Consider the following 27961-nt stretch of genomic DNA (forward strand, 5'->3'; position numbering starts at 1 on the left):
CTCATTTATTATCTGGCCCACAACAATGTAAGTATCATGACAGCAAGGAGTTTGTCTCTTTTGTTCAATGCATCTAGAACTGTTCCGGGAAAAAAAGGCGACATTCAATAAATGGTGAGTCAATGAATGAATCCTTAATAAATGAACAACTCTACAAAAGAAATTTGAAATTAGAACATTGCTTTAGAAAAACAGAAAACACAATTCACAAAAAGATTTTTAAATGCTTGGCTTCAGTAGTAATCAAACAACTGCAAATTAAAGAAATTATTTTACATTTATGAGGTTAACAAAGATTACAAATATTAATATCTATTGTTAGCAAGGATGTATGAATATAGGTAATCTTATACTATGCTAATAAGACTGTGAGTTATTGGAATGTTACACAAGAATCATTGGATACATTTAGGGAGCCTTTCACAAGCGCATACATTGTCAGTTCCACTTCTAGAAGCCTGCCCCACCCTCGTAACCCCAAAATTAGGAAAGTACACTATAACCTATGCCAAATAGTTGCTGAAAAACATCATTTTTACTACTCTGGTCCACAGGAATGGTAAGAAGTTGGAGAGAATCAAATTAATTACTCATCAACAAGGATAAATGCATTAAAATGCACAAATACCAGAAAACACTTTAAAATGATGATACAGATTTGTAATTGTTTAAATGGAAAGATTTTGTGTTTGTTAGATGACAAAGGTGGGTAATAGAACTGTATTGCATAGTGGCTGTACATATATACTAATATATGAATGCATGTGGATGTATGTATTCACAGAGAGAGGGGTGAAAAGACAGGATGTAAATTTGACAGTAGCTGGTAGAATTATGAATGATTCTTGTTTTCTTTGAGCTTTCCTGTATTTTGCGATTTGGGGGGGAAGTGGGGGACAGGGAGCATAAAGTTAATATGCACACACAACGTGTCTGATACACGGAAACAAAATTTAGAATAAATAAATAGTAAAATAAAGTGTTGGGGCTATTGACGCCTCATATAAAAACGTATTTCCTACTACTATAACTGAAGAAGTGAAGCACTGGTATAAACAGTCTCGCAAATTTACACATACAGCCGTACCTTCCATCTGCTGAGTTTCTCATTCGCTCACGATCCCACCACAGTCACGCACGCTCGCAGCCACGTTCATGCTGAAACATAAAAGGAAAAGCACATCCACAAAATCCGCTCATTCACACGATCCCACGGCTACACTCAGTCACAGACAAATATCTGGCAAATGCAGTAACATCAGGCCATCCGCTCCTTAACATGCCACTCCTACGGCCTCTGGGAATCACCCGCACGGGCACAGTCTTGCCCGGCATCCTCCTCCAACAACACTGGCACCGGTCCGCAGGCCCCCTACTCTCACCCAGCACAAAGAATCCCGGACTCAGAGCTCGCGACTTCCCGAGTACTCACCACCGAGCCCGCAGACACAGGCCTCAATCCCACATCTCAACGCCGCCCAAGTGGCACAGTGGGTGCGGGCTGAGGTACAGGCGCCACAAGCGTCAGTGCCGGCTGTGCCTGAGGGCAGCACAAACCTTGGGCCGTTAGTCGCAGGACAACACTTCCCAGAGGCCCCCGCGGCCCACCCGGAGGGGATTGGCCTTCCCGTTTGCGAATAATGGGACTAACCAACCGTGGCATTTAGGGGCGCCCAGATTTGGGAAGGAGGCTCAGTTTAAGGTTTAACGGAAGCGGATTACCTTGTGCCTGGCACTCGGAGTCAGGGAGCGGAGCTTGGTTCTGAGAAGAATCTGAAAAGGTCTTCAGCTTTCGTGCCCCGGACTACATTTCCCAGAGGCCTTCGCGTCCCAAGTCTCTTTCTGCAAAGAAGTCACTTCCCTGTTACGGTTAACGGATCTTCGGATTCCTGACGTTATGATACTTGGTCCACGACGGGAGCACGGTTTAGTTGGTTTAGTTCCCTCTGGTTGCGTCGTATGTTCTTGTGGCCGTTTGATTTTAATCTGCAGTTTTGTCAGAGACAGTGTGCTTGTGTCAGTTCTTTGTGTTTCTGATTTTCTGACTGGTCCCTCTTACACTGAAATGTATAAGGTTAAGTTTACAATAAACCAGAGTCACAAAATATTAAATGGGAGAAATTACAGAGATTTGTGAGTACCTGTTAATGAAACACCCATGCTTTTCTACATTGTGTTACTCTACATTCGGTGTGTGTTATATAGACAAAGGATATAGGTAGTTTAGAAAGGCATTGTTGAAGAAGGCAAAGACATTGAGCCATCAAATTAAAGTTTATGTTAAGAATTCATAGCCTCAACAACAGGAGTGCGAAGTTTAAGTGGGATACTGGAGAAGTAACCAAGAGCAAAAACCAGGAATCAAGCAAACCTGACTATTTGTCACTCCTGCCCTTAAGACCTGATTTTCTTTTCAGTGTTTCATATGGGTTGCACTCTGACTTCAGAAGAATTAAAAAATATTTGACAGTGAAAGTTGAAGACTCGCTGGAGTAATTTTTCAGTGGACACTAAAATGGAGAAAATATCTATGAAAATACTAGCCCACGCTTTTGTGCTATGGCATGTTGGCAAAGAGAATAAAATGCTGGAGACTACATCAGGTAGTCTATGCTAATATCAGGAACTTGTAGTGCTCGGAGATATCAGAGGGGCTTCTGGCTCATAAGCTTACCATATAGCTATGCAAAGCCCAAAGGATTATGTAATCTGTAGGATGCAGTAAATAGTCATCCTTTCACTAGATGATAATGAGCACTGATGATATGTTTCAGTGTGAATCTATGGGAAACGACAAGGGTCCCTCAATCAAACACTATGTAGAGAGAACATGTCCTCCAAATAAGTTGCTTGTTTGTGTTATGTATCTTTACCAACAGTAATTTTTTCTGTCTACTGTAAGAATTGTCATTGCTAATTATTTTGTTAAGAGATGAGAAAAGAACAGAATTGGCTGTTCTGGGTCCCTCCAGCTTTCTGATTTCATTTTTATACCTGTAGATTTGTCTATTTCTCCTTTTATTTCTGTTAAGCTTTGCTTTATATATTTTGAAACTCTCTTATTAGATGAACATATTTAGAGTTGTTATAGCTTCCTGTTGGATTAATCCAACATGAAATTATGGAATTTTCCCTTTATAATATTGCTTTTTTTCTTAGTCTGTTTTGATATTACTATAGCTTCACCATCCTTCTTTTGGCTAGTGCATGGTTTACCTCTTTAAACCCTTTTACTTTTAATCTTTGTTTTATTTTTTAAAGTGTATTTCTTATTAAACAGCATTATTTTTTAAATAATAAGTCTTACTCTTTAATTTGACATTTTGTGAATTTACATTTAATGTAGTTGTGTTTTGGCCTATGGCCTTAGAATTTGTTTTTGGCCTAGATTTTATTTTAAATTTAACTTTTTATTCTGAGGTAATTCTACATTTGCATGCAGTTTTAAGAAGTAATTCAGAGGTCCCATGTACATTTTCCCCAGTGGTAACATATGCAAAACTATATACAGTATCACAACCTGGGTATTAACACTGATACAGTCAATATTTAGAATATTTTCATCATCTAAAGGATTCTTTATGTTGTCCTTTTATAGCTACACCTGTTTCCCTTCTCACCCTCCCCTGCCAACACCCTCCATAAGGCCTGGAAACCCTAATCTGTTCTCCGTCTCTATAATTTTACCTTTCAAGAATATTATATAAATGGTATGTAATTTTGGTATTGGCTTTTTCACTCAGCATAATTCCCTGAAGATTCATTCATACATGTCGTTACATGTATAAGTAATTCATTCCTTTTTATTCCATGTGGACATACTACATGAAATTATTGTTTAACCATTCACTCATTGAAGAACACATGGGTGGTTTCCAACTTTTGGCTTTTATAACTAAAACTGCTATCTACATTCATACACAGTATTTTTGTGTGAACATACATTTTAATTTCTTTTGGGAAAACACCTAGAATTTCAGAAGGAATTTGTCAATTTGTACCTCCCCAAAAATTTATCCAGGGTTTTGATTTTGAAGTTGTGTTGAGTATATACATCAATGTAGGGAGAACTGACATCTTTAAAATGGTGAAACTCATGACCCATGAACACTATACACCTCCATTTATTTAGGTCTTTAATTTCTCTCAGCAATATTTTGTAGTTTTTAAGGTACAGGTTATGATATCTTTTGCCAGATTTACCTCTGAGTATTTCAGAGTTTTTGATGCTATTGTAAATGGTATTTTTTTAAAAAAAATTTCAATTTCAAATTGTTCATTGACAGGATACAGAAATACAATTGCTTTTTTCATTTTGATCTTGTAGCCTATCACTTTGCTAAATGATCATTGATATTTCTACTAGGGTTTTGAAGGTTCCATTGGATTTTCTACCTAGATGATCGTGTAATCTCTGGTAAGACCTATTCCTATCTATTGTTGCCAATCTTCAGGTACAGGATGGACTCGCAACCCAAAATTTAATGTTGAGACTGATACACACACACACACACACACACACACACACACACACCCCAAGAAGGTATGAAAAGTTTAATTACTCACACAATGAATCATTCTAGAGAAAGCAGGGCAGGCTTCCCAAGAAAGTCTGCAAATGGTTTGCAAGAGGAAGGAGAGGAAATTGGTATGGAATTTTTATGGCAGAGGCTTACTTGGTTTAAATTTCCTGCTAGTGCCAAAGGAGGGAGCACTTGAGCTTACCCAGATGTGGAGCACTGCTGGAAGGAGTGAAGCTTAAAAGCTGTGAGCAGCTGCTTCTGTCACTCCCGGTGCTGCTTGTACAAGTATATATCACATTTTGTTTTATCCATTCATCTGTTGATGGCCACTTGGGTTGTTTCCACTTTTGGGCTATTTTGAATAATACTGCAGCAAGCATTGGAATACAAGTATCTGTTCAAGTCCCTGCTTTCAGTTCCTTTGGCTATATACCTAGGAGTGTAATTGCTGGGACATATGGTAATTCCATGCTAAGCTTTTTGAGGAATTGCAAATTGTTTTCCATAGCAGCTGCACCATTTTATATTTTCACCTTTATTGTACTAGAGTTCCAAGTACTACTCATTTTCACCAATACTTTTCAGTTTTTTTTATAATTCCCATCCAATAGGTTTAAAGAGGTTACTTACAGTTTTATTTGCATTTCCCTAATTACTGATGATGTTGAGTATCTTCTTATGTGTTTATTAGCCATTTGCCTATCTTCTATGAAGAAATGTATATTTGGGTCCTTTTCTCATTTTTCAATTCGGTTGTTTGTCTTTTTTGTTGTTTTAGGAGTTCTTTATACATTTATTGGCTATTCAACCCTTATTAAATATATGATTTTAAGTATTTTCACTCATTCTGTAGGTTTTATTCACTTTCTTCATAATGTTATTTGATGCACAAAAGTTTTTAATTTATATGAAGTCCAATTTATTTTTTATGTGGTTGCTTATGCTTTTGGTGTCATATTTAAGAATCCATTGCCAAATCCAAGGTCATTTTAGCTTTCTTTACACAGCATTAGCATGGTGTATCTTTTTCCATCCTTCTATTTTTTACCTATTGGTATAGTTATATTTAAGGTGAATTTCTTCTAGGCAACATAAGGTTGAGTCGTGCTTTTTTATCCAATTTGATACTCAGTGCCTCTTAATTGAGATATTCGGATCATTTACATTTTTGTTTTAAAGATTTTATTGGGGAAAGGGAACAGGACTTTATTGAGGAACAGTGTGTACTTCCAGGCTTTTTTTTTCCAAGTCAAGTTGTTGTCCTTTTAATCTTTGTTGTGGAGGGTGCCGTTCAGCTTCAAGTTGTTGTCATTTTAGTCTTAGTTGTGGAGGACGCAGCTCAGCTCCAGGTCCCGTTTCTAGTTGCAGGGGGCGCAGCCCACCATCACTTGTGGGAGTCAAACCGGCAACCTTGTGGTTGAGAGGATGCGCTCCAACCAACTGAGCCAGACGGGCGCTCAGCGGCAGCTCAGCTCAAGGTGCCGTGTTCAATCTTAGGTGCAGGGGGTGCTGCCCACCATCCCTTGCGGGACTGGAGGAATTGAACCGGCAACATTGTGGTTGAGAGCCCACTGGCCCATGTGGGAATCCAACCGTCTGCCTTCGGAGTTAGGAACAAGGAGCTCTAACTGACTGAGCCACCAGGCGGCCACGGATCGTTTACATTTAATCTGATTATTGATATAAACCTTCCATCCTGCTATTTGTTTAACATCCGTTATTTGTTCCCTTTTCTTCTTTTCAATTTCATTCCAATTGAGTATTTTTATGATTCCATTTTATCTCCGTCATTGGATTATTAACTATAACACTTTGTTAGTTTAGTGGTTGCTTTAGAGCTTAGAGTTCACATATTTCACTAATCACAGTGTTCATTCAAATGATATATTACTTCACATAAAATATGGGAACATTATAATAGTTTATTTCCATTTACTCTTCTTCTGGCCTTTGTGCTGTTGTTGTCATACAATTTGCTTCTCTCTCTCTCTCTCTCTCTCTCTCTCTCTCTCTCTGTCTCTCTCTCTCTCTATATATATATACACACACACATATACATATATATGTATGTATATATATATATATATATATATATATATATATATATGTATCCCCTGAACTACATTGTTTTTATTTTTGTTTAAACAGTAATTTATCTTTTGGGGAGATTTAAATAATAAAAGTCTTACATGTTTACCCTGTAGTTACAATCCCTCGTGCTCTTCATTCCCTGTGTGAATCCAGATATCTGTTTGTTATCCAATTACATATATATTAAGCTTCTTGAGATTGCACTTCCGTTCGCTAATATTGTTTGCAAATTTTTGAAGATTATTTTCTCTTTATCCCAGCACCTCAAAGAGCATCTGGCACACAGTAGGTAGTTTCTAATCAGATACCATAGGGAACAATTCCACACACAAACCCACATCCATTAGTCTAATCCTCATGGTCTGTCATAAACGCTATCATATCACTCTCCTACACTCTCCACCACTGTGTCCCTTTCTGTTATAGCACATTACAGTGACATCACAAATGTCACACACACAATCACAAACGGTTACAGAAATGCAGCATGCCACCACAACAGAGTTTTCCATATAGTTAACCTCATAGAAATACACATACTCACACAATGACAGAATGAAAGGGTCATTCACCAACTCAGAAAATCACAGTCTGGTGACAGAAATTTGTGGGGAGACAATAAACAAATTTAAAAAGTTAAAATATAAACACTGTTGTTCCAAGGGGTTATAGAGTCACATTAAGGAGTCCTGTAGTGCCAGGGGAGAGGTGTGATCAGGGAAAGCCTCTTTGGAGATGTGACATTTGTATCTGAATGTAGGAAGCAAGGGAACTTTGAAGATACCTGACAGAAGAGCTATTTTGGGAAGAGGGGACACATTCACACCCACCATTAGCAAATCGAAACACAAGAACCATATACAAACGGGACTCTCTCTACCCTGACCTGGTCACTCCCGTCTGAAAGGTAACCCTTTCTAGGAGCGGAAACGCCCTAGAGGGAGGCGGGACTGCAAGAAAGTATAAAACACGCTGCTCACTCTGATCCCTACTCACCCCACCCACCCACCCACTTTTTTGGGGTACCGTTAAGCAATTCTAGGAACTAGCCCTTCACCCACTTGGTGTAGACGCGCGCGCACTAGCGCCAGTCCGCACACAGACCCCGCCCCCTGCGGCTAACTAGCTGCTCGAAATTCTTCAGCCCTGTTGCCATGGATGTGGACCCAGCACGTGTGCTTGCGCCCTTCAATCCCAGACCGTCTAGTGTGATACTTGGTTCAGTCCCTCGGGGTCCCAGGCTCCAAGTTGAGAGTAATTGGGACTTCTGGCATCATTCTGGAAGGTCAAGGAGAGGCTGGCAAGGGACGACCTGGGGCAGAGGAGGCGGTATTTCCAACCCCCAGCCGCGGGTGCAGTTAAACTGCAGCACCGCGGGTTTTTTTTCTGGTCTGGACTACATTTCCCAGTGGACCCCGCGAGCACTGGGCGAGCGGCCCCTTTGTGTCCTCCGGAGGCCGTGTCGCTTCTTTCCGGGCCCGCGGGGGCTGGGTTCCATCAGATTCTAAGGGCAGTAGGTGGGCCCGAATAGAGATTGCCCGAGCCTTCGGGGCGGGGACTGGATCTTCCGGCAGTTCGGTTCTGCAGGTAGGGAGAGGGCTGAGGAGTGTCCTATGGGTCACCCGGAGGCTGGTCCCCAGGCCCTCTGTGTGACTGCGTGTGAGACGGTGATTGATACGGTACTGTGTGAGACTGTCACCTGTACACATCGTATCTGTGTGACTGCGTGCGAGTAAATCAGTGGTTGGTGCCATAGAGTGTGAGACTGTGAGTAGGGGTGGGAGGGAGGGTATTTTCTGTCTCCTTGTTCCCCTACCCGGGGCCTCTTTGTGACTGGGGTGTGTGAGTGAGACCGTCGTTTTTTTTAGTATTTGAGCCTTGGGTGTGAGAGAGGGTGGCTGTGTGAGGCTGTGACTTCATTTCCCTGGCCACTGACTGTGACGTGTGTAAAAAGGTGATTGATGCTGTAGTTTTTAAGAATTGTATGTGTGGGTATTGAGTGAGACTGCGTGCCACCACTGATCTACTGGAGAGAAGCACTGTAGAGTCAGGAAGACCTTTATCTCGATGCTGTCATTTATTAGTTGTATCCACGAAAAACATCCAGCTTAAGAGAAAGCTTTAAAGAATTTATTTGAGCCAAACTGACGACAACTGCGGGGAAGCAAAGTCTCAACAGATTGAGAAAATGCTCTGGAAAATGGCCGTTTTGCAACTTATTTTATACATTAGAATCAAAGGAGGAGGGTTATATGCAATCCATTCGTGGTAGATTAAGGGGGTGGGAGAAAGCAAAACGGGGTGGGGTGGGATTGGATAAAAGTAAATTGGGAAGGCAGGTGCTTCTTTTACATAGGTGGTGCAAGGTATTTAAAGTTCACTTTTTACAGCACATAGAGATGTTAATCAGGGGACAAGAACACCATATTTCCTCGAAAATAAGACCTAGCCGGACCATCAGCTCTAATGCACCTTTTGGAGCGAAAATTAATATAAGACTGGGTCTGGGTCTTATATTAATTTTCGCTCCAAAAGGTGCATTAGAGCTGATGGTTTGGCAAGGTCTTATTTTCGGGGAAACGGTAATAATGAGGGATTCTGTAGTTTCCTGCTCTGGTCTGGAAAAAGGGATTACTGACATTCCAAGGATGTCGTCTTAGGTGCAAAAGGACAATAGACAGGCACACTTAAGATGAAGATTGACTTTATGAAGATAGCTTCAGGCTAAAGATGTGACTTCCCAACATGGCCCACCTTAGTTATGATTTTTTTTTTTAATGTTCACACCATCTTATGTGGTAATTTTCAGTTTCCTGAGCTTGTCAGGTTTAATCTTGTGGCCCCTTTTCTGTCTTCAGTTGTGTCTTTATATATATATATGATTACTCGGAGTTTTTGTTTGTAAAATCTAGAAAAATCTATTGTTAGAATAATAAATTAGGAAGTGATTTAGGCATGGATTAAATTGTATGCAAACAAATTCCCAGGTCTCCATTATGCTTTCTCTTTATTGGAGAGGATGCTCCTCTCTTAACAGGAGCAAAGAGAAGCTGCAAACTTCTAGGCTGGTGATTCTGGATGCTGCCAGGAAAGCCTACTTTCTAATGTTCTCTTCCCCATCTCGGTCATTTAAGGACACTGCCATTTCCCAAAAGAAGAGCCAAGAGGAGGAAAAAATGGCTGTTGGACTTCTTAAAGCCATGTACCAGGTGAGTTGTACCTGAAATATTTTCTTGCTTTTTAAAACAGCAGACATTAATTTTCCTTCTGCTGAAACTTTTGTGCGTAACCAATTATATTCCTTCTTAAAACCCTTCCATGCCCACCCATTCAGTGTAAATGCTGAAGTCCTTGCCTTGGCCTCTAAGGCCCTGTATAATCTGGTCCTTGACTATCCCTCTCACCTAATGTACTTTTTTTCACCCTGTCTGTAACCTCATCAGTTCCAGCCACACTAGCTTCTTTTTAGTGAGTTAAATTCATTCTTAACTCATGGCCTTACGCTGCTCTTTCCTCCTCCTGGAAGGCTGTTCCCCCATATACAGACCAACTTCTTCAGTCTAGTCTCTGCCTAAACATTCATTCATTCAATAAATTGTATCAAATGACCCATAATGAAGTCTGTTCTTGCCTTTACCTCTTTTAATTTTGTAAAAATACCAAATTTTACATACACACACACACACACACACACACACATACACACACACGGTATGTTAGTTTCATCAGCAAGTGGTCACGTTATACAAACCTGGAATCCAAGAGACTCACTGCATGGCTCCCAAGTTTTTAAGAACTTTGCCCAGCCCACTTAGGCAGAAGTAGTATTATGAGTGGAATACCCATTTCTTTACATAAAATTTGAAGGACTTTGGATTAAAGTATTTGAATTTTAATGGAATTGATGATTTGCTCTGCTTGGTCTAGCACATTTCTCAGAGAAATAGCAAGTGCTTTCGGGTCTCATGTTTTTGTGTGTTTTTTTTTAAATTTATTGGGGTGACATTTGTTAGTAAAATTACATAGATTTCAGGTGTACAATTCTGTATTGCATCATCTATAAATCCCATTGTGTGTTCACCACCCTCAGGTCTCATTTTTAATCCTCTTATAACTTCCTGAACTTTTCAAACCATTCATTTATTAATTCAGTTTATTCAGTGAATATTTGAATACCTCTGTGTGCCAGATACTGTTCTATAACTGGGAATAGAGCAGTGACCAAAACAAATATATTATGCCCTCATGGAATATACGTTTTAGTGGAGGTGGTGGTGGGCAGATGATAAATAACAAAATAAATAACAAAATAATAGAGAAAAATAACACAGGGTTCAGGGAATGGAAAACTGGGGCAGGAGCGCTGCTATTTTTATACAGGATGATCTGAAAAGTACAAAATCCCTGAACATGCCTGACAAATATGAGGATGTAATATCCGGGAGCCCCCAGTGTGCCTGGGGCAGAATGAACGCGGTGAGTATGATAAGACATGAAATTACTTCATTTATTTCATTTCAGGAGTTAGTGACCTTCAGAGATGTGGCTGTAGACTTCTCCCAAGAGGAGTGGGATTGTCTAAATTCTTCTCAAAGGCATCTGTACAGTAATGTGATGTTGGAGAACTACAGGATCTTGGTATCACTGGGTAAGAATATATTGCAGAATTGTGTTTCTGTTCATAGGAGGCTTTTTGCCACCACCATTAAAAATGTTTGGATAGCATCTGCAGTGCTTGGCTGAATGTCTGCTGTCTATACCAAATCTATTCTAGATTTTAATATTTGTAGAGTTGGCAGTGGACAGGTCTATTATTAATCTATGTCAGAAGCTTCAGCTTCCCTATCCTTTTAATACATGTCCTTGGCACATTTTTCTCTCACTGACTGTTAATTTCCCTCTTCCCTGATGATCAAAGGATTGGATTGAGTTCTGGGATATCCACAGCGTGACCAAATTCTGTTTCTTTTCATACATACAGGACTTTGCTTTTCTAAGCCAAGTGTGATATTATTGTTGGAACAAGGGAAAGAGCCCTGGATGGTGAAGAGAGAGCTGGCAAAAGACTTGTGCTCAGGTGGGTGAAGAAGAAATATGAGTAAGTAGGCAAAAACCTTTGCAGGTGACAGCTGGACTCAGGCATCGCCTCTTTACTTTTCTTTATTGGCATGTTCTCCAATGTTCTTGGTCTTAGTAGAAACTTGGGACCTTTTAGAGTGTTCTCCCAAATTTATTATTTGTAACTATTTCACCTTTAACACTTTAACCCCCTTCTTTCTGATAACTCATGTATTCTCTGTGTCCCATTCCTTCCCAGTTTCATAAGCCTCTTCCAGGCTTTGTAAAAGTCTTTTCCTAATCTGACAAACTTTTGAGCTCGACAGACAGCTGGTATTGAGCTGATAGACAGATGTCAGATTCAAATCCTGACATCTTACATGCAGTGAAATTTGGAGCAAGTTACTTAACCTGTCTGTGCTTTTGTTTTGTCACCTATAAAATAGGATAATACTTTTTAAGCACTTTGAACAGTTCCTATCTCCTTATAATTCAACAGCTGTTAGTTGCTGTTGTTGGCAGTAGTACACTTCCAAATGCCTCATTTTTCTCTTATTTTTTTCTCCATTCATTCCTTTAATCAACATTTATTGAAATTGTACTTTAAACAAGCTACTTGCAAGAAGCTAGGGTGTTACACATTTACATAAATAAACAATAGGCTAGTAGCAGAGTTATGATATAGCTATAAATGGAATATATGAAGAGAAAGCTGACATAAATGGGAAGCTCAGAGACTGGGTAACTGGGAAGATGACAGTCTTTAACAAAAACACAGGTCAGAAGCTATAAAACATTTGAGGGAGAAGATACTAAGAGTTTGTCTTAGTATAAGATAAGGAAGGATTTTCATACAGACATAGAAAGCATTAAGCTGAAATAGAGGACTGAAGTTCAGAAGAAAATCAGGGTCATTATAATCATTTCTGTCAACACCTAACTCACCCCCCCACAATCTCTCCCCACTCTTGTATGTCATGGTTTAATTTTCTGAGGAAAAAAATTTGATGTAGAGTCATAGTGTCAAATATGTATGGTTAAATTTCGTTTGTTAATTATTATTAAATAAATAACACACATAAATATATATTAGCATATATGTGTGGTTTAAATAATAATAGAACAAAAGCCCATGAATCTACTTCTTAGTGTAAGAAACAGAAAATTGTCAATGCCATTTTATCCTAATGATATACATTTCCTCCCGATGGCTCATACCCACCCCTCACTGGGGTAACCATTATCCTACAATTTTGCTTATCTTTTCTATCTTTTCTTGGCTTTTCTTTATGGTTGTACCATATATCCATATTTTCAACTTTTTATACATGAGAATATATTGTGTGTGTAATTCTGATTTTTTTTTACTCAAATTCTTGAGATTCACCCATGTTGATTTTACTAGCTACAGTTCATTGAAATATTTTTTCTTGCTGAACTGTAATGTATTTCACTATGTAAACCACACTTTATCCATCGAGGGTCGTTTGAGTTGTTTCAGTTTTATGCTACTGTATGTTACTGGTATGAACTTTATTATATGTGACTACTAGCGCACATATGCTGGAGTTCGTTTAGAAAATACAGCCAAGAATTTACTAGATAATGCTATTTTACGTTCCAAAGTGCTTGTACTAATTTACGTTTCTAACAGCTGCGTGTGATGCTTATTGCTGCACACACTTGGAATTGACAAATTTACAAAATTTTTGCTAACCTGCCAGGTATGAAATATTATCTCCTTATACTTGTAATCTGAATTCCCTGATTACTAAAGAAATTGAGCATCTTTTCATATTTATAATGGTCATTTGGATCTCCTCTTTTGTGAGGTGCCTGTTCAAATCTTTTGCCCATTTTGGGGAAGGTTGTTTTGTATTTGTAGCTTATATTTTTGATATTTTGTTTTAAGAAACCTTTCTATAATCCAAAGTCATGTAGATAAACTCAAATTGTCTTCTAAATATTTTCATTTTATATTTAGAGCCATAATACACTTGAACTTGATTTTTGAGATTGAAGTAAGAATTTAATTTTAGTGCCTTATGGAAAACCAAATGTCCCAGATATTTATTGAATAAATGAGCTCTCTCTGCTTATTGTTCTGAATGGTACCTCTTAATATATCAGGTTATAATATATTTATAGGTCTGATTTTGAGCTCTATTCCATTCCATTGATCTCTGTTTTCTTATGCCAGTACCAACCTTGTCTTATTTAAAATACTTTATTCTAAGGTTGTCTTTTAGGGTAGATCCCTACACCTTGTTTATGTTCTTTAGAATCTTATTTGCTCTTTGGCCATCGAAATAAAGTTTAGGGTCATCTTATCAATTTCTACCAGAAAGCAACAAAAAGCTATTGGCTTTTGATTCATTTATTTGTTTTATATATCACTTTTGGAAATTTTTCATTTGTAAATATGGTTTATCTCTCCATTAAATTTCCTTCAATATGTTTTTTTTTTTAATTTTATTGGGGTGACAATTGTTAGTAAATTTACATAGATTTCAGGTGTACAATTCTGTATTACATCGTCTATAAATCCCATTGTGTGTTCACCACCCAGAGTCAGTTCTCCTTCCATCACCATATATTTGATCCCCTTTACCCTCATCACCCACCCCCCACCCCCTTACCCTCTGGTAACCACTAAATTATTGTCTGTGTCTATGAGTTTTTGTTTCTCATTTGTTTGTCTTGTTCTTTTTGGTTTATATACCACATATCAGTGAAATCATAGGGTTCTCTGCTTTTTCTGTCTGACTTATTTCACTTAGCATTATTCTCTCGAGATCCATCCATGTTGTCATAAATGCTCCTATATCATCTTTCCTTAACGCCGAATAGTATTCCATTGTGTATATGTACCACAACTTCTTTATCCATTCATCTATCGAAGGACATTTTGGTTGTTTCCATGTCTTGGCCACCGTAAACAAAGCTGCAATGAACATTGGCGTACACGTGTCTCTATAGAGAAATGCTTTTATATTTTTGGGGTAGATACCCAGGAGAGCGATTGCTGGGTCATATGGTAATTCTATTCGTAATTTCTTGAGGAACCTCCACACTGCCTTCCATAGCGGCTGCACCAGTCTGCATTCCCACCAACAGTGTATGAGGGTTCCTTCAATATGTTTTATAATTTTCTCTTTGAAGGCCATGCACATCTTCTATTAGATTATTTCCTAGTCTTCTTAGTTTTGTTGCTCTGTTAAATATTATCTCTATTTTCTATTTGTTGCTCATATTTAGAAATGAAATTAATATATTGACTTTATATCCAGCAGTGTTGCTAAGCTCTCTTGCTAATGATGATAATTTTTGAATTTCTTTGGATTTTTTTCTGTGGGCAGGCATATTTGTGAACAATGGCAGTTTCTTCGTTTCAAATTCTTATTCCCTTAATTTCTTTTTTCTGTGGCCCTGTCTTCAATCTCCAGTATGGTATGAACTGAAGTAGTGATAGCAGGCATTCTTGTCTATTTCTGATATCAATCAGAATGCTTTAATATTTTGTTATTAATAATTCTGATGTTTAAAGGTTTTTGGTAGATACCCTTTCATTTCTGTTTACTAGAGTTTTGGTTATGGAAAGCTTTTGAGTTTTAAGAAATGTTTTTCTGTGTCTATAGATGATTAGATGATTTTTAGTTTTTCATGTGTTAATGTGGTGAATTACAGATTACATTTTTAAATGTTAAAGCAATCTTGTATTCCTGAGACAAACCCATCTTTACATGGCTAGTTGCTATTCGGCAATATTTTCTTTTTCGCATTTGTGTTTATCAGTGAGGTTGTCCTTCAATTTTCCCTTCATATTCACTTCTTGTCATATTTTAGAATCAAGATTGTTCTGCTCTCATAAAATCTGTCTGTGAGTATTCCTCTTTTTCTTCCTTAGAAGAATTTGTATAAATCAAAATTATTTGTTTTTTAAATGTTTGGTAGAACTTTATTCACCTTGGCCTGAGGTTTTTGTGTGTGTGTGTGAAAATAATTTAAATTGATAATTCAATTTCTGTTATGTTCTAAGGTTCTATGTTTTCTATTTCTGTTATAGTCATGGAGTTAATGGTATTTTTTTCCAAGAATGTATACTTTTCATGTAAATTTTCAGATTTATTGAAGTTGTCCATTATTTTCTAAAGTTGGTAGCATATGTAATTATGGCCTCTTTTTCCTTCCAAAAAGGGAGAAACAAATCTTTTCAAGGGGTTATCAGTTTTTTAGTGTTCTCAGACATTTTTCACTTTCCTAATCCTCTCTAATTTATCTTTCTTAGAATTTCATGTATTTCTCCTCTTTATTATTTTATTCCTCCTACATTTATTTATCCTATCCTCTTTTTTTAACTTTTAAGTTGGTAATTCACTGTTTTTGAGGTATTTTTCTTTTTTATTATAAGCATTTAAGGCTTTATTAGCAATATACCCCACATGCTTTCATATGTAGTATTTTTGTTACCATGTATATCTAAACATTTTCTAATTTTCATTGATTTCTTCTTCTTAAATTCCAAATTTAAGATTTTTGTTTGGTTTAATTGCATTGTAGTTAGAGAATGTGTTCTGTTTAACATTCATTCATTGAAATGTTTTGAAAGTTGCTTTATGTCCTAGGGATTTTGGTAAATATTTTGTGTTTCCTTGAAAAATAATGTCTATTTTCTGAGTGTTGAGTACAGCATTTGATATATGTTCATTGGATTAAGCTCATTAATTTTGCTGGTCAAATCTTGTGTCCTTACTGATTTTAAAACAATATCTTTGAGCAATCAATTATGGGGAGACCTATGTTAAAAACTTCTACCCTGATGGTGAATACGTAAATTTTTTTTTTTATTCTGACAACTAGTTCTTTATATTTTGAAAGTGTTTTATTAGGTCTTATGGTTTTGGAATTGCTTTATCTTTCTGGTGAATTGTTCATTATATACTGTTACCCTCTTTAAATCTAGTGATGATTCTTCCCTTAACTATTTTGCTTGATATTTATGTAGCTATTTTAGTCATCCTTTGTTGATATTTACTTAGTGTAGTTTTTTCCACTCCTTTACTCTTACCTTCTATTCTATATAGAGTTTCTCTTGTAAACAGTATATAGCTAAAAAAAAATTTTTTAACTTTTTAAATTTATTTTAAGTGTATTTTTCTAGAATCCATCGCTCCAAGTCAAGTAGTTGTTTCAATCTAGTTGTGGAGGGCGCAGCTCACAGTGGCCCATGTGAGGATCAAACCGGCAACCTTATTGTTAAGAGCACAGAGCTCTAACCAACTGAGTTAACCGGCTGCCCCTAAAATTTTTTTAGTCCAGATTGATCATCTCTATCTTTTAACTCAATGTGGTGATCAGTTACATTTTTTTGGTAATACTAATAAAATTAGATATATTTCCACCATCTTACATTCCTTCATAAATTCTGCTTTTTTACATTTTTTTTTGTTTGTTTGTTTCTTCTCCACCTGCTTATTTGAAAGTTATACAGTGTGTTTCTGTTACCTTGGAAAATTTTTTTGCATTTTAATAACTATTGAAATGTATATCCCTTAGTACCAAAATGGTAGCTGTTTAGGTTATTTCTGCCAACTCAAAATTAACACCGATGTAATCAAAATATTGAAATATATCAGCCTTTGGGAAAGCTGAAAAGTTATCTACAAAACATGGTTTACAACAGTGTAAGATATACTGTGGTTCTCTGATTTATTTTCTAGTGCATATTTACCTACAACATGATGTCAAAATTGGTTACAGGCATCCTGGGTGGACTCAGGCTACACACTGCTTCGAGTAACCTTTTACAACACTTTTAACACTGTAGATCTCCTTATATTCACTGAGTTGATAGAAAATTCTGAACACTACCTCAGTAACCTCATGATTATGAAGATGCTTATTTTTTTGGTAATTTTTTTGGTAATGAAGATGCTTATTCTAAAGACTTTCTGTTGGTACAGTAGGGGCAGGTAGTGAAGGTATATTCTCTTCATTTTAAACAAAATTCTAAATTAGAAGCAATGGCAGTTTTATAAAAACAATCCTTAGTAAAAACTGGAGTATTAAGTTTTCAGAGTGATGTTAATTTATTTTGAGTTACTAATACAATAAACACTACTTTTCTTTTTTTTTTCTTTTTTTTTAACACTACTTTTCTTGATGGGATTAGATCAAAGCAGTAGATTTTGTATAAATTTTTTTTATCATGGATACAAACATCACCTGTTTTCTAGAAAAAATGTTAAAGATATTTAATATGCCAAAATGATTAGGTGTATAGTCTTGCTTTATGTAAAATGCCCTCAAATTTAAATGTAATCCCAATGTAGCAATAAAGTTCACATCTCTGGTTTATCTACTACTTGTGTTACGGGTACCAAGAAACCATTTTCACTGCCTAGAATAGTGACCCTTGTTATGCCTTAAAGGTGCATTTGTGAAATGTTGGTTTTGATGTAAACCTCATAATTTAAAATTTAAATTTAAATTAAGTAGATTAGCATTTTTAATACCCCCTAAATACATTGATCCAATGTAGAAAGCTAAACCAATTACAAATGAAAAGTCACAGTTTACCTTCCCAGTCTTGTCATTAGCTCTTGGATTTGTTTGTATGCCTCACAGATGAATTCAAATTTAAGCATTATTCCACTACAGCATAATGTTAATTAGGCAGTTTTCCCAAATCTGAGAACATTAATGTTAATCTAGTTTTGATGTTTTGAGGCTTCACAGCTTATATCTGCGATAACATTATGGATTCCATAGTTCAGGATTGTGGAGAAAGGCTTCAGAGAAGAGTTTTTGTTGCTGTACTAATCCAACTAAGGGACCATTTCAGGAATTGTTGGAAGGTAGGTTATTCTGTAGTTACTGCTTCAGTTGCTGTGCAGTTCACCCAGAAACACTCCATTTCAACTTCTGAACATCTGGTTTGGAACACTTGTTTGATGAATATTCAGTTAAACACTTGAGAAATGGTAGAGAAAGTCAAATCTCTACCATTTATCTTGGCATGGTTCTGAAGACGTTCTACTCCTTCTGTTAACTCTGCATGCTTCTGTGCTTAGGTCTCCAATGTAATGAGACAGTGCCAATACTGAAGGCTTTCCTTTAGAAAATATGATCCTGCAGTAGCATGCCCTGTAAGCTGAGCTTCTAATCTTTAGAAATTAAGGCTATTCCTCTTTTCACATGGCAAGTTCTCTCGAATGAGTGAATAATAGAGTTGCAGAAACTGAAAGGCAGTAGTAGCTTTGACTTTCTAACACACGTTTTCCAGTACAATCTTTTCCATTCCCATCAAGTCTGAAACTTTGAACCTGTACTGGGTTATTTGGATCAAGTCAGTTGCCAGTGGGACATTCTTTTCCTCTTCTGTTGACTTAACAGCCAAGTAGAAAGTTGGTCCAACACACCCCAGGTGCTTGGGTTGTACCTTCATTTTGGACAGGAATCTGCAATAAATTCACAGCTAGGCAAAATGCCCAAGAACTGAGTTAGACTAAGATCTTTTACTTCAAAGTCCCTTAGTCTTGTGGTCATCCCGAGGCTGTTATCATGTGCAGATTCAATTAGTCTCAAGCTGCAAACCTTTGGCTGACATTTCAACTCCTGCTCCAACAGGCCATTCAACTGGTGTAGAAGTTTCTAAGAGTCAGTTGTTGTCAGTACATGATCAGGAATGCAGCTCCTCAATGGTAATCACCTTTCCTGGGCCTGCTCTCACCTCAGCCCATGATACCAGATCCGAGAGGCCTGCAAAGTGAGGGGATTTGGGCAAGAGGGTAGTGGCCTGGGGAGGGGGAGCTGTCCTGGGTAGAGGTCTCTACAGTGCTGCCCAGACAACACTGCCCTCCTCAGGGCCAGCTCTGAGCCAACGGGCTACCTTAGCAAATTTAACATCTGTAATCACCTTAACAAAATCTAAAGTTAAGCCTTTATTTTCCTCCATTAAAAATACAAGAACCTCAGAATGTTTTAACTTCACTTAATCCCTTAAGTATTATGTACTTTTAGTTAGAGAATAATTAATCAATTGCTGACATTTGAACCATTTTCATGAATGAATGTTTAATGACATAGATGAAGATTATCGATAATAGGCATTTTATTAACTTAATCATTAAGCATAGTATGGGTCCCTGTGACTTCAAGAAGCTTGATATTGTTTAGAAAAACTAATAAATGGCCACAAGAATGAAGGCAAGTTCTGTAACAGAGTGGAGATGCCTATAATGCTTGTGTTTAAGATTTCAGTCATTTCCCAGGTTATTTATCTTCCTATTGTCATTAGCGTCTTTTTTCTCAAATATATTAATATGTTGGAGTTCTCTAGGGTTCATTCTTTGCTCCTTGGTAATATAATCTCTTTAAATACCATCTATATGCTGGCAACTCCCAATTTTAAATCTCTAGTCCAGACCTCTATCTTAAACTCAGTCTCTTGTATCCATCTGCCTTTCTCAATATTTCCACTTCAAAAGTCTAAATCTATCTTAAGTTTATTATGTACAAAAATGAATTCCCTATCTTCCATACCTCACTACCTAAACTTGCCTTTCCCATCACTGCTGATGTCCATTCCATCCTTCCATTGTTCAGACCACAAACTTTGAGGACATGCTTTGTCTCATCTTTTTCTATTACATTCCATATCCAATCTGTCATGATATCCTCTTGGCTTTTCCTACAAAATATACCTAGAATCTGACTGCCTTGCTTTACCTCCATTGATATTTCTCTGGGTTAAGCATCATCTCACCCGGATTACTACAATAATAGGTCCCTTTTCTTCTCCCCTTGCCTCCCAACTTCCAGTATTTTCATTAATCAGTAATTAGTTATTATTCCTCTACTCACACTTGTGGCTCTCCATCCCATTCAGAAGCCAGGTTCCTTAGGAGGCCTGTAATGCTTAAATAATCTGGTTATCCATTACCTCCTGTCTTCTCCCCCTACTCTCTCCTCTCTAACTACACTGGCCTTCTTGCTATTCCTCAACCATACCAAATATGCTTCTATGTACTTTTAGGCTTTTCTTTGGTGCAAAATGACTTTCTACAAATATCTAAGTAACTTAATCTCTTCACGTCCTTCAAATCTTTGCTTAAATGTTAACTTATTAATGATTACTGCCATGTTTCCCCGAAAGTAAGACCTAGCCAGACCATCAGCTCTAATGCATCTTTTGGAGCAAAAATTAAGACCCAGTATTATATTATGTTATGTTACATATACCCGGTCTTATATTAAATTTTGGTCCAAAAGATGCATTAGAGCTGATGGTCCAGCTAGGTCTTATTTTTGGAGAAACACAGTGTCTTTGACTTCACCAACACTCCTGCTCTCTTACCTGGTTCTTTTTCTGTTGGACTTAGTACCTTCTAACATACAATAACATTTACTTAATTAGCACTTATTTTCTGTCTTCCCCAAGAATATAGGTCCAAGAAGGTAAGGTTCTTTGTTGTTGTTGTTTTTTTGTTTGGTTTTTTTTTTTAGATTTTTATTGGGGAAGGGGAACAGGACTTTATTTTATTGGGGAACAGTGTGTACTTCCGGGACTTTTCCAAGTCAAGTTGTTGTCCTTTCAATCATAGTTATGGAGAGCGCAGCTCAGCTCCAGTTCCAGTTGCTGTTGTTAGTTGCAGGGGGCACAGCCTACCATCCTTGCAGGAGTCGAACCAGCAACCCTGTGGTTGAGAGGACGCACTCCAACCAACTGAGCCATCTAGGAGCTCAGCGGCAGCTCAGCTCAAAGTGCCGTATTTAATCCTAGTTGCAGGGGGCAGAGCCCACCATCCCTTGCGGGAGTCAAGGAGTCCAACAGGCAACATTGTGGTTGAGAGCCCACTGGCCCATGTGGGAATCGAACCGCAGCCTTCGGTGTTAGGAGCATGGAGCTCCAACTGCCTGGGCCACAGGGCCGGCCCCTGGTTCTTTGTTTTCTTTACTGTGATATCATAAGCATCTAGAAAAGTACCTGTCACAAGGTTCAATGAATGTCCTTAAAGGAAGCAACTATAAGAATGGAGGTTATTTCAGTACCTTTATTATTCATACATGTATAAAATTAAGACTGAATCCAACCATCTCCATAATTTCTCCTTTTTAAAAAAAATTTATTTTTCAGTTACAGTTGACATACAATATAGTGATTAGACATTTATATATCTTACAAAGTGATCATCCAGGTAAGTCTAGTATCCATCTGACACCATATATATCTATTAAAAATTATTGATTTTCTATGTTGTACTTTTTACATCTATATGACTGTTTTTGTAACTGGCAATTTGTACATCTTAATTCCTTTCACCTTTTTCACCCATTTCCCCAATCGCCCTCCCATCTGGCGACCACCAATTTGTTCTCCATATCTATGAGTTTATTTCTATTTTGTTTGTTCATTTATTTCGTGTTTTAGTTTCCATATGTAAGTGAAATCATATGGTATTTGTCTTTCTCTGTCAGACTTATTTCACTTAGCGTAATACCCTCTAGGTCTATTCATGTTGTCTGAAAAGGCAAGATTTCATTCTTTTTTATGGGTCAGTAATATTTCATTGTATATGTACCACATCTTCTTTATTCATTCATCTATCGATGGACACTTAGGTTGCTTCTTGGCTTTAGTAAATAGTGCTGCAATGAACATAGGAGTGCATATATATATCTTTGTGAATTACAGTTTTGGATTTCTTCGAATAGATACCCAGAAGCAGAATTGCTGGGTTATATGGTAGTTATATTTTTAATTTTTAGAGGAATCTCTGTACTGTTTTCCATAGTGGCTTCACCAATTTACAATCCCACAAACAGTGAGTGAGGGTTCCCTTTTCTCCACATCTTTGCCAACACTTGTTATTTATTGATCTTTTGGATGATAGCTGTTTTGACACGTGTGAGGTGATACCTCATTGTAGTTTTAATTTACATTTCCCTGATGATCAGTAATGTTGAGCATCTTTTTCAAATGCATATTGGACATCTGTGTGTCCTCTTTGGAGAAATGTGTATTTAGGTCCTCTGCCCATTGTTAAATTGGATTGTTTCTTTTGGGGGGAGTTAAGTTATATGACTTTCTTATATATTTTGGATATTAACCCCTTATCAAACGTATCATTGGTGAATATTTTCTTCCATTCAGTAGGTTGTCTTTTCGTTTTGTTTCCTTCACTGTGCAAAATATTTTTGATTTCCTGTTTGTTTGTTTTTTCTTATGTTTCCCTTGCCTGAGGAGACATACAAAAATATATTGCTAAGAGTGATATCAAAGAGCTTACTGCCTATGTTTTCTACTAGGAGTTTTATGATTTCAGGTCTTATAGTTAAGTCTTTTATCCATTCTGAGTTTATTTTTGGATATGGTGTAAGAAGGTGGTCTTGATTCATTTTTTTGCATGTATCCATCCAGTTTTCCAACACCATTTATTGAAGAGACTCTCTTTACCCCACTGTATATTCTTGCCTTCTTTGTCATAGGTCAATTGATCATATAAACATGGGTTTATTTCTGGGTTCTATTCTGTTTCATTTGTCTATGTTTCTGTTTTTATACCAATACCATGCTGTTTTGAATACTATTGCCTTGTATATAGTTTGATATCAAATAGCGTGGTACCTCCAACTTTGTTCTTTTTTTCTCAATATTTCTTTGGCTATTTGGGATCTTTTATGGTTCTATATGAATTTTAAGATTATTCTAGTTCTATGACAAATGCCATTGGTATTTTGATAGGGATTGCATTGAATCTATAGATTATTTGGGGTAGTATGGACATTTTAACAATGTTAATTCTTTTCTATCCATGAGCACAGTATATCCTTTATTTGTATCTTTTTCAGTTTTCTTCTTCAATTTCTTATACTTTTCCAAGTATAGGTCTTTTACCTCCTTGTTTAAATTTATTCCTAGGTATTTTTTTTCTCATGCAATTATAAATGGGATTGTTCTCTTAATTTCTCTTTCTCATAATTTGTTAGTGATGTATAAAAATGCAACTAATTTTTGAATATTAATTTTGTATGCTGCTACTTCACTGAACTCCTTTATAAGTTCTAATAGTTTTTTGGCAGAGTCTTTAGGTTTATCTCTATATAGTATCATATCATCTTCCAATAATGACAGTTTTACTTCTTCCTTTCCAATTTGATTGCTGTATCTAGAACTTCCAATAATATGTTGAATAAAAGTGGTAAAAGTGGAACTCCTTGTCTTGTTCCTGATCTTAAGGAAAAAACTTTCAGCTTTTCACTGTTGACTATGATGTTAGCTGTGGGTTTGTGATATATGGTCTTTATGTTGAGGTATGTTTCCTCTATCCCCACTTTCCTGAAAATTTTTATTCCATAATTTCTTCTTTACTTGAGATTTACTTTACTGATTTTCTTACAATTCTAATCATTCTTCCTGAAGTTTCTGTATGACCTATTTTCAGCTCTGTTCTTACACACTTCAGAACTATAAAAGCCAATGTTCTTGTGGGTTTTATTTGCTGTTAAGTTCACATTCTTCACTTTATGTATGTACTTTCATAAATGTACCTTCTGGTACATAATAGAGGAGACATTTTTTTTTTCCAGGTTGGGAATCAATGTGTGAGAGTGAAGAATTAACCCCAAAGCAGGACATTTATGAAGCACAATCAACTCAGAAGGTAATAGAAAAACTTAAAAACTGTGGCTTTGAGTCCTCCAGTTTGAGAGAAGAATGGAAATGTTTCAAGGAAGAGACAATCAATCATGAAGAAACCCTTGTTGATGAAAGAGGACAAGAATATAACAAGTCTTGGGGAAGTTTCCATTTCAGACCGCTTCAAAGACAACAGATAATTCCAAAAGAGGTGAAAGTACATAAACATGACACACATAAAAAAAGCTTTAAAAAATATATATTGGCCATTAAGCCCAAGAGTACCTATACAGAGAAGAAACTTTTGAAATGCAATGACTGTGAAAAAGTTTTCAGCCAGAGCTCATCCCTTATTCTTCATCAAAGAATTCATACTGGAGAGAAACCCTATCAGTGTGTGGAATGTGGGAAAGCCTTCAGTCAGAGATCAAATCTTGTTCAACATCAGAGAATTCATACTGGGGAGAAACCCTATAAATGTAAGGAATGTAGGAAAGCATTTAGCCAGAATGCACACCTAGTTCAACATCTGAGAGTTCATACTGGAGAAAAACCTTATGAATGTAAGGTGTGTAAGAAAGCCTTCAGCCAGTTTGCCTACCTTGCTCAACATCAAAGAGTTCATACTGGAGAGAAACCCTATGAATGTATTGAATGTGGGAAAGCATTTAGCAATAGATCATCCATTGCTCAACACCAGAGGGTTCATACTGGTGAGAAACCTTATGAATGTAATGTGTGTGGGAAAGCATTTAGCCTTCGTGCATACCTTACAGTACATCAGAGAATACATACTGGAGAGAGACCCTATGAATGTAAGGAATGTGGGAAGGCCTTCAGCCAGAATTCACACCTTGCTCAACATCAAAGAATTCACACTGGAGAAAAACCTTATAAATGTCAGGAATGTAGGAAAGCATTCAGCCAGATTGCCTACCTTGCCCAACATCAAAGAGTTCATACTGGAGAGAAACCCTATGAATGTATTAAATGTGGGAAGGCTTTTAGCAATGATTCATCCCTTACCCAACATCAGAGAGTGCATACTGGAGAGAAACCTTATGAATGTAATGTTTGTGGAAAGGCTTTTAGTTACTGTGGATCCCTTGCCCAACATCAGAGAATTCATACTGGAGAGAGACCCTATGAATGTAAGGAATGCAAGAAAACCTTCAGGCAGCATGCTCACCTTGCTCATCATCAGAGAATCCATCTTGGGGAGTCACTCTCACCACCAAATCCAGTCAATCACCAAGTCCTATAGACCCTATCATAAATATTTCTGGAATTTATTCTCTTTTCTCCATCTTTAATGTCACCCTAGTCTAAGATCCATCTCATCTGGATCACTATTATAGCTTACTAACAGGTCTGCCTCTGTAACTTTTGGTTTCCTTAAATTCATTTCCCACCATGCTCCCACCGATCTTTGAAGTGTAAGAATACACACATCACTGCCTCCAGTTAAAACTTTTTTGGCTTCCTGTTGTTCTTAAGCGAACATCCACAGTCTTTAAAATTGTCTATGAGGTGCTTTATTATCTGGTTCTTATATACATGTTAGCCTTATTTTAGTCCAGTCTCCCACTCTGGACACTAAGCACTTCCCAGGATGAAAAGCTTAGATTCTAGAAAATCATAGCTCTTCCACTACTGTGGGATTGTGTAATTGAGTAATTTGCTTGACTTATCTAAACCTCAGGGTTTTCTTTAATTCTTAAAATAGGGATAATAAAAGACACTGTATTTTAGAACTGTATTAAATGGAATAGTGTCTGTTGTAGATTGGTGCCTATTAAGTAAGAAATTTGCATGTAATCTACTTTATGTAATGCATCAAATATAGCAGATATTTCGTAAATGATAGCAGCTAACATATATTGAGTGCCTACTATGCACCAGGCATTGTTCGACATACTCAACATATATTAACTTACTACTCAAGCTAAAACAAGATTCCTAAGTGGGCAAAGTATAACGTCCCTTAGAAGCAATAGGTCAGAATTGGGAAACCTAAATATTTTAGAACATAAGTGGAGTCTTTGTACACTACGTGAGTAATCAGTATAGACACAAGTAGTAGAAATATAACACTTATAACCAGTTTTAGGAAGTTTCCAGAGAGAATGAATAGAATAAACCAATTAAAATGAGAATTCACTGAGAATACAGTTTACATATAGAAAAAACAATAGAGTATCACAATTAACTCCAAAAAAAAAAAAAACCAAACAAATGGAAAAACCAAATTCATATCGTCCCATAAAAAAGCACCAGGTAGTATTATGGTTCAATCTAGGTAATTTCAAAAGCATATAAACTGTTCCATGCTGTAGAAAAAGCGTAATGTTTATAATTTTTTAAGTCAGTGATTGCAAAATTGAAATCAAAAGGAGATTTAGAGAAGAAAACTACACATATATGTGTGCTGTCATTCATTTGTAAATATTGAGTAGCTACAATTTGCCAGACACTATCACTGTTTTAGTCATGAGAAGACAACAATGATCAATCCAAAGACTTGTGGAGTTAAATTCCAAAGATTGGGAGTGTTAATGCTTAAATATAAACATAGATTTTTCAGAACCAGAAAACTGAAGAATAATGAAGTAAATTGAAGAGTACCATGTAGTCTAGACTGAAGAGAGTCGAGATAACAAAGTTACCAGTTATTCCTAACTCACAAATTCACTGTAGTTGTAACCAAAATTCCCAAATGGGCCTTTTTGCCTTTTATTTTCACTTTTTCTGAAATTCATTCTATGAAGTATGAATTTTTAAGAATGGCAAGAATATTCTTGAATCTGAAGTATTTGTAGAAATTTTGCATATGAAGATGGTTCGTGCCAGTAAAGAAAGGATGGATTTGGGGATTTTAGAATAATTGACTATGTACATCACTACATTGACTATGTAAAGGAAATACAAATAAAACCATGATGAACTGTTTCATGATCATCACATTGACAAAAAGCATTACATGGCCAATGATTGGATAGGTGTACAGTAATAGGAATGTTCAAACAGTGTTATTTGAAAGTAGTTGTGTTTAGGATAATTAGGCAATATCTAATAAAGTTGAAGATGTGGATACTCTGACCCAGCAAATCCACACTTAAACCTCTACAGAGTCTCCTCGTGTTCAGGGAGATGAAGGTCCCCTTCAGCACTGTTAGAATGAAAATTGAAAACAATCAAAGCAACCGTTATGGTGAATATAAGTTAGAACCCAAGTTAAAATGAATGAACTAGAGATATTTCTATCAACATGGACAAATCTCAAAACAATGAAATTGAACTAGAGAGTATTTTGTGTGATATGGTACCACTTATTTATAACGTTTGAAAACATGCACATCAACACTTATTTATATTTTTCATTGCTAACTACGATATAGAAATATTGTAATAACATTGATGGAAATTAATCAAATTCATACAGTGGTGATCTTTGGGGAGGGAGAATAATGAGACTGAAGAAAGGATGCAAATAATTTATTTCTTTAAAATATAAGCAAATATGGCCAATTCTTATAATTCGACAGAGCTGGTCATGGGTTTATAGGTAGGTTTTTATTCTCTATCTTTCTGTATATTTAAACTATTTCATAATAAAAAATGTTTAAATGATGTATGCTTTTGTCAGTTA

The 27961-nt window shown here is 36.7% G+C and overlaps 2 protein-coding genes and 1 pseudogene across 6 annotated transcripts in view; 1 reads left to right on the forward strand and 2 right to left on the reverse strand.

The window, feature by feature from the left end:
• ZNF569 (zinc finger protein 569) overlaps positions 1-1808 on the reverse strand; it is a 31246-nt gene extending 29438 nt beyond the window's left edge. Inside the window, exons 1-4 of one of the 4 annotated variants that reach the window (XM_081031956.1) lie at positions 1723-1808; positions 1433-1540; positions 1088-1158; positions 1-79 (exon numbers count right to left, since the gene is read on the reverse strand). In XM_081031956.1, the coding sequence (XP_080888082.1) occupies positions 1-5 (5 nt within the window). In that variant the 5' untranslated portion in view covers positions 6-79; positions 1088-1158; positions 1433-1540; positions 1723-1808. Of the gene's footprint in view, positions 80-1087; positions 1159-1432; positions 1583-1722 lie in introns of those variants that run through there. The other 3 variants (XM_081031955.1, XM_081031957.1, XM_081031954.1) reach the window with 3 other exon arrangements.
• Positions 68-27944, forward strand: ZNF570 (zinc finger protein 570; the record flags this gene model as incomplete). Its single annotated transcript, XM_081031493.1, has 7 exons — positions 68-114; positions 1323-1565; positions 8024-8201; positions 9749-9823; positions 11136-11262; positions 11596-11691; positions 24264-27944. 7 exons carry the CDS (start codon positions 68-70, stop codon positions 25574-25576), a joined length of 2079 nt encoding a protein of 692 aa, XP_080887619.1. The 3' UTR covers positions 25577-27944.
• LOC308490134 (cyclin-G1-like) lies at positions 18500-18978 on the reverse strand (annotated as a pseudogene). Its single transcript has one exon. The product of its transcript is annotated as a cyclin-G1-like (transcript).
• Positions 27945-27961: the final 17 nt, after the last annotated feature.

This window comes from Rhinolophus hipposideros (assembly GCF_964194185.1).
Source record: "Rhinolophus hipposideros genome assembly, chromosome: 21".
Taxonomy (NCBI): Eukaryota; Metazoa; Chordata; class Mammalia; order Chiroptera; family Rhinolophidae; genus Rhinolophus; species Rhinolophus hipposideros.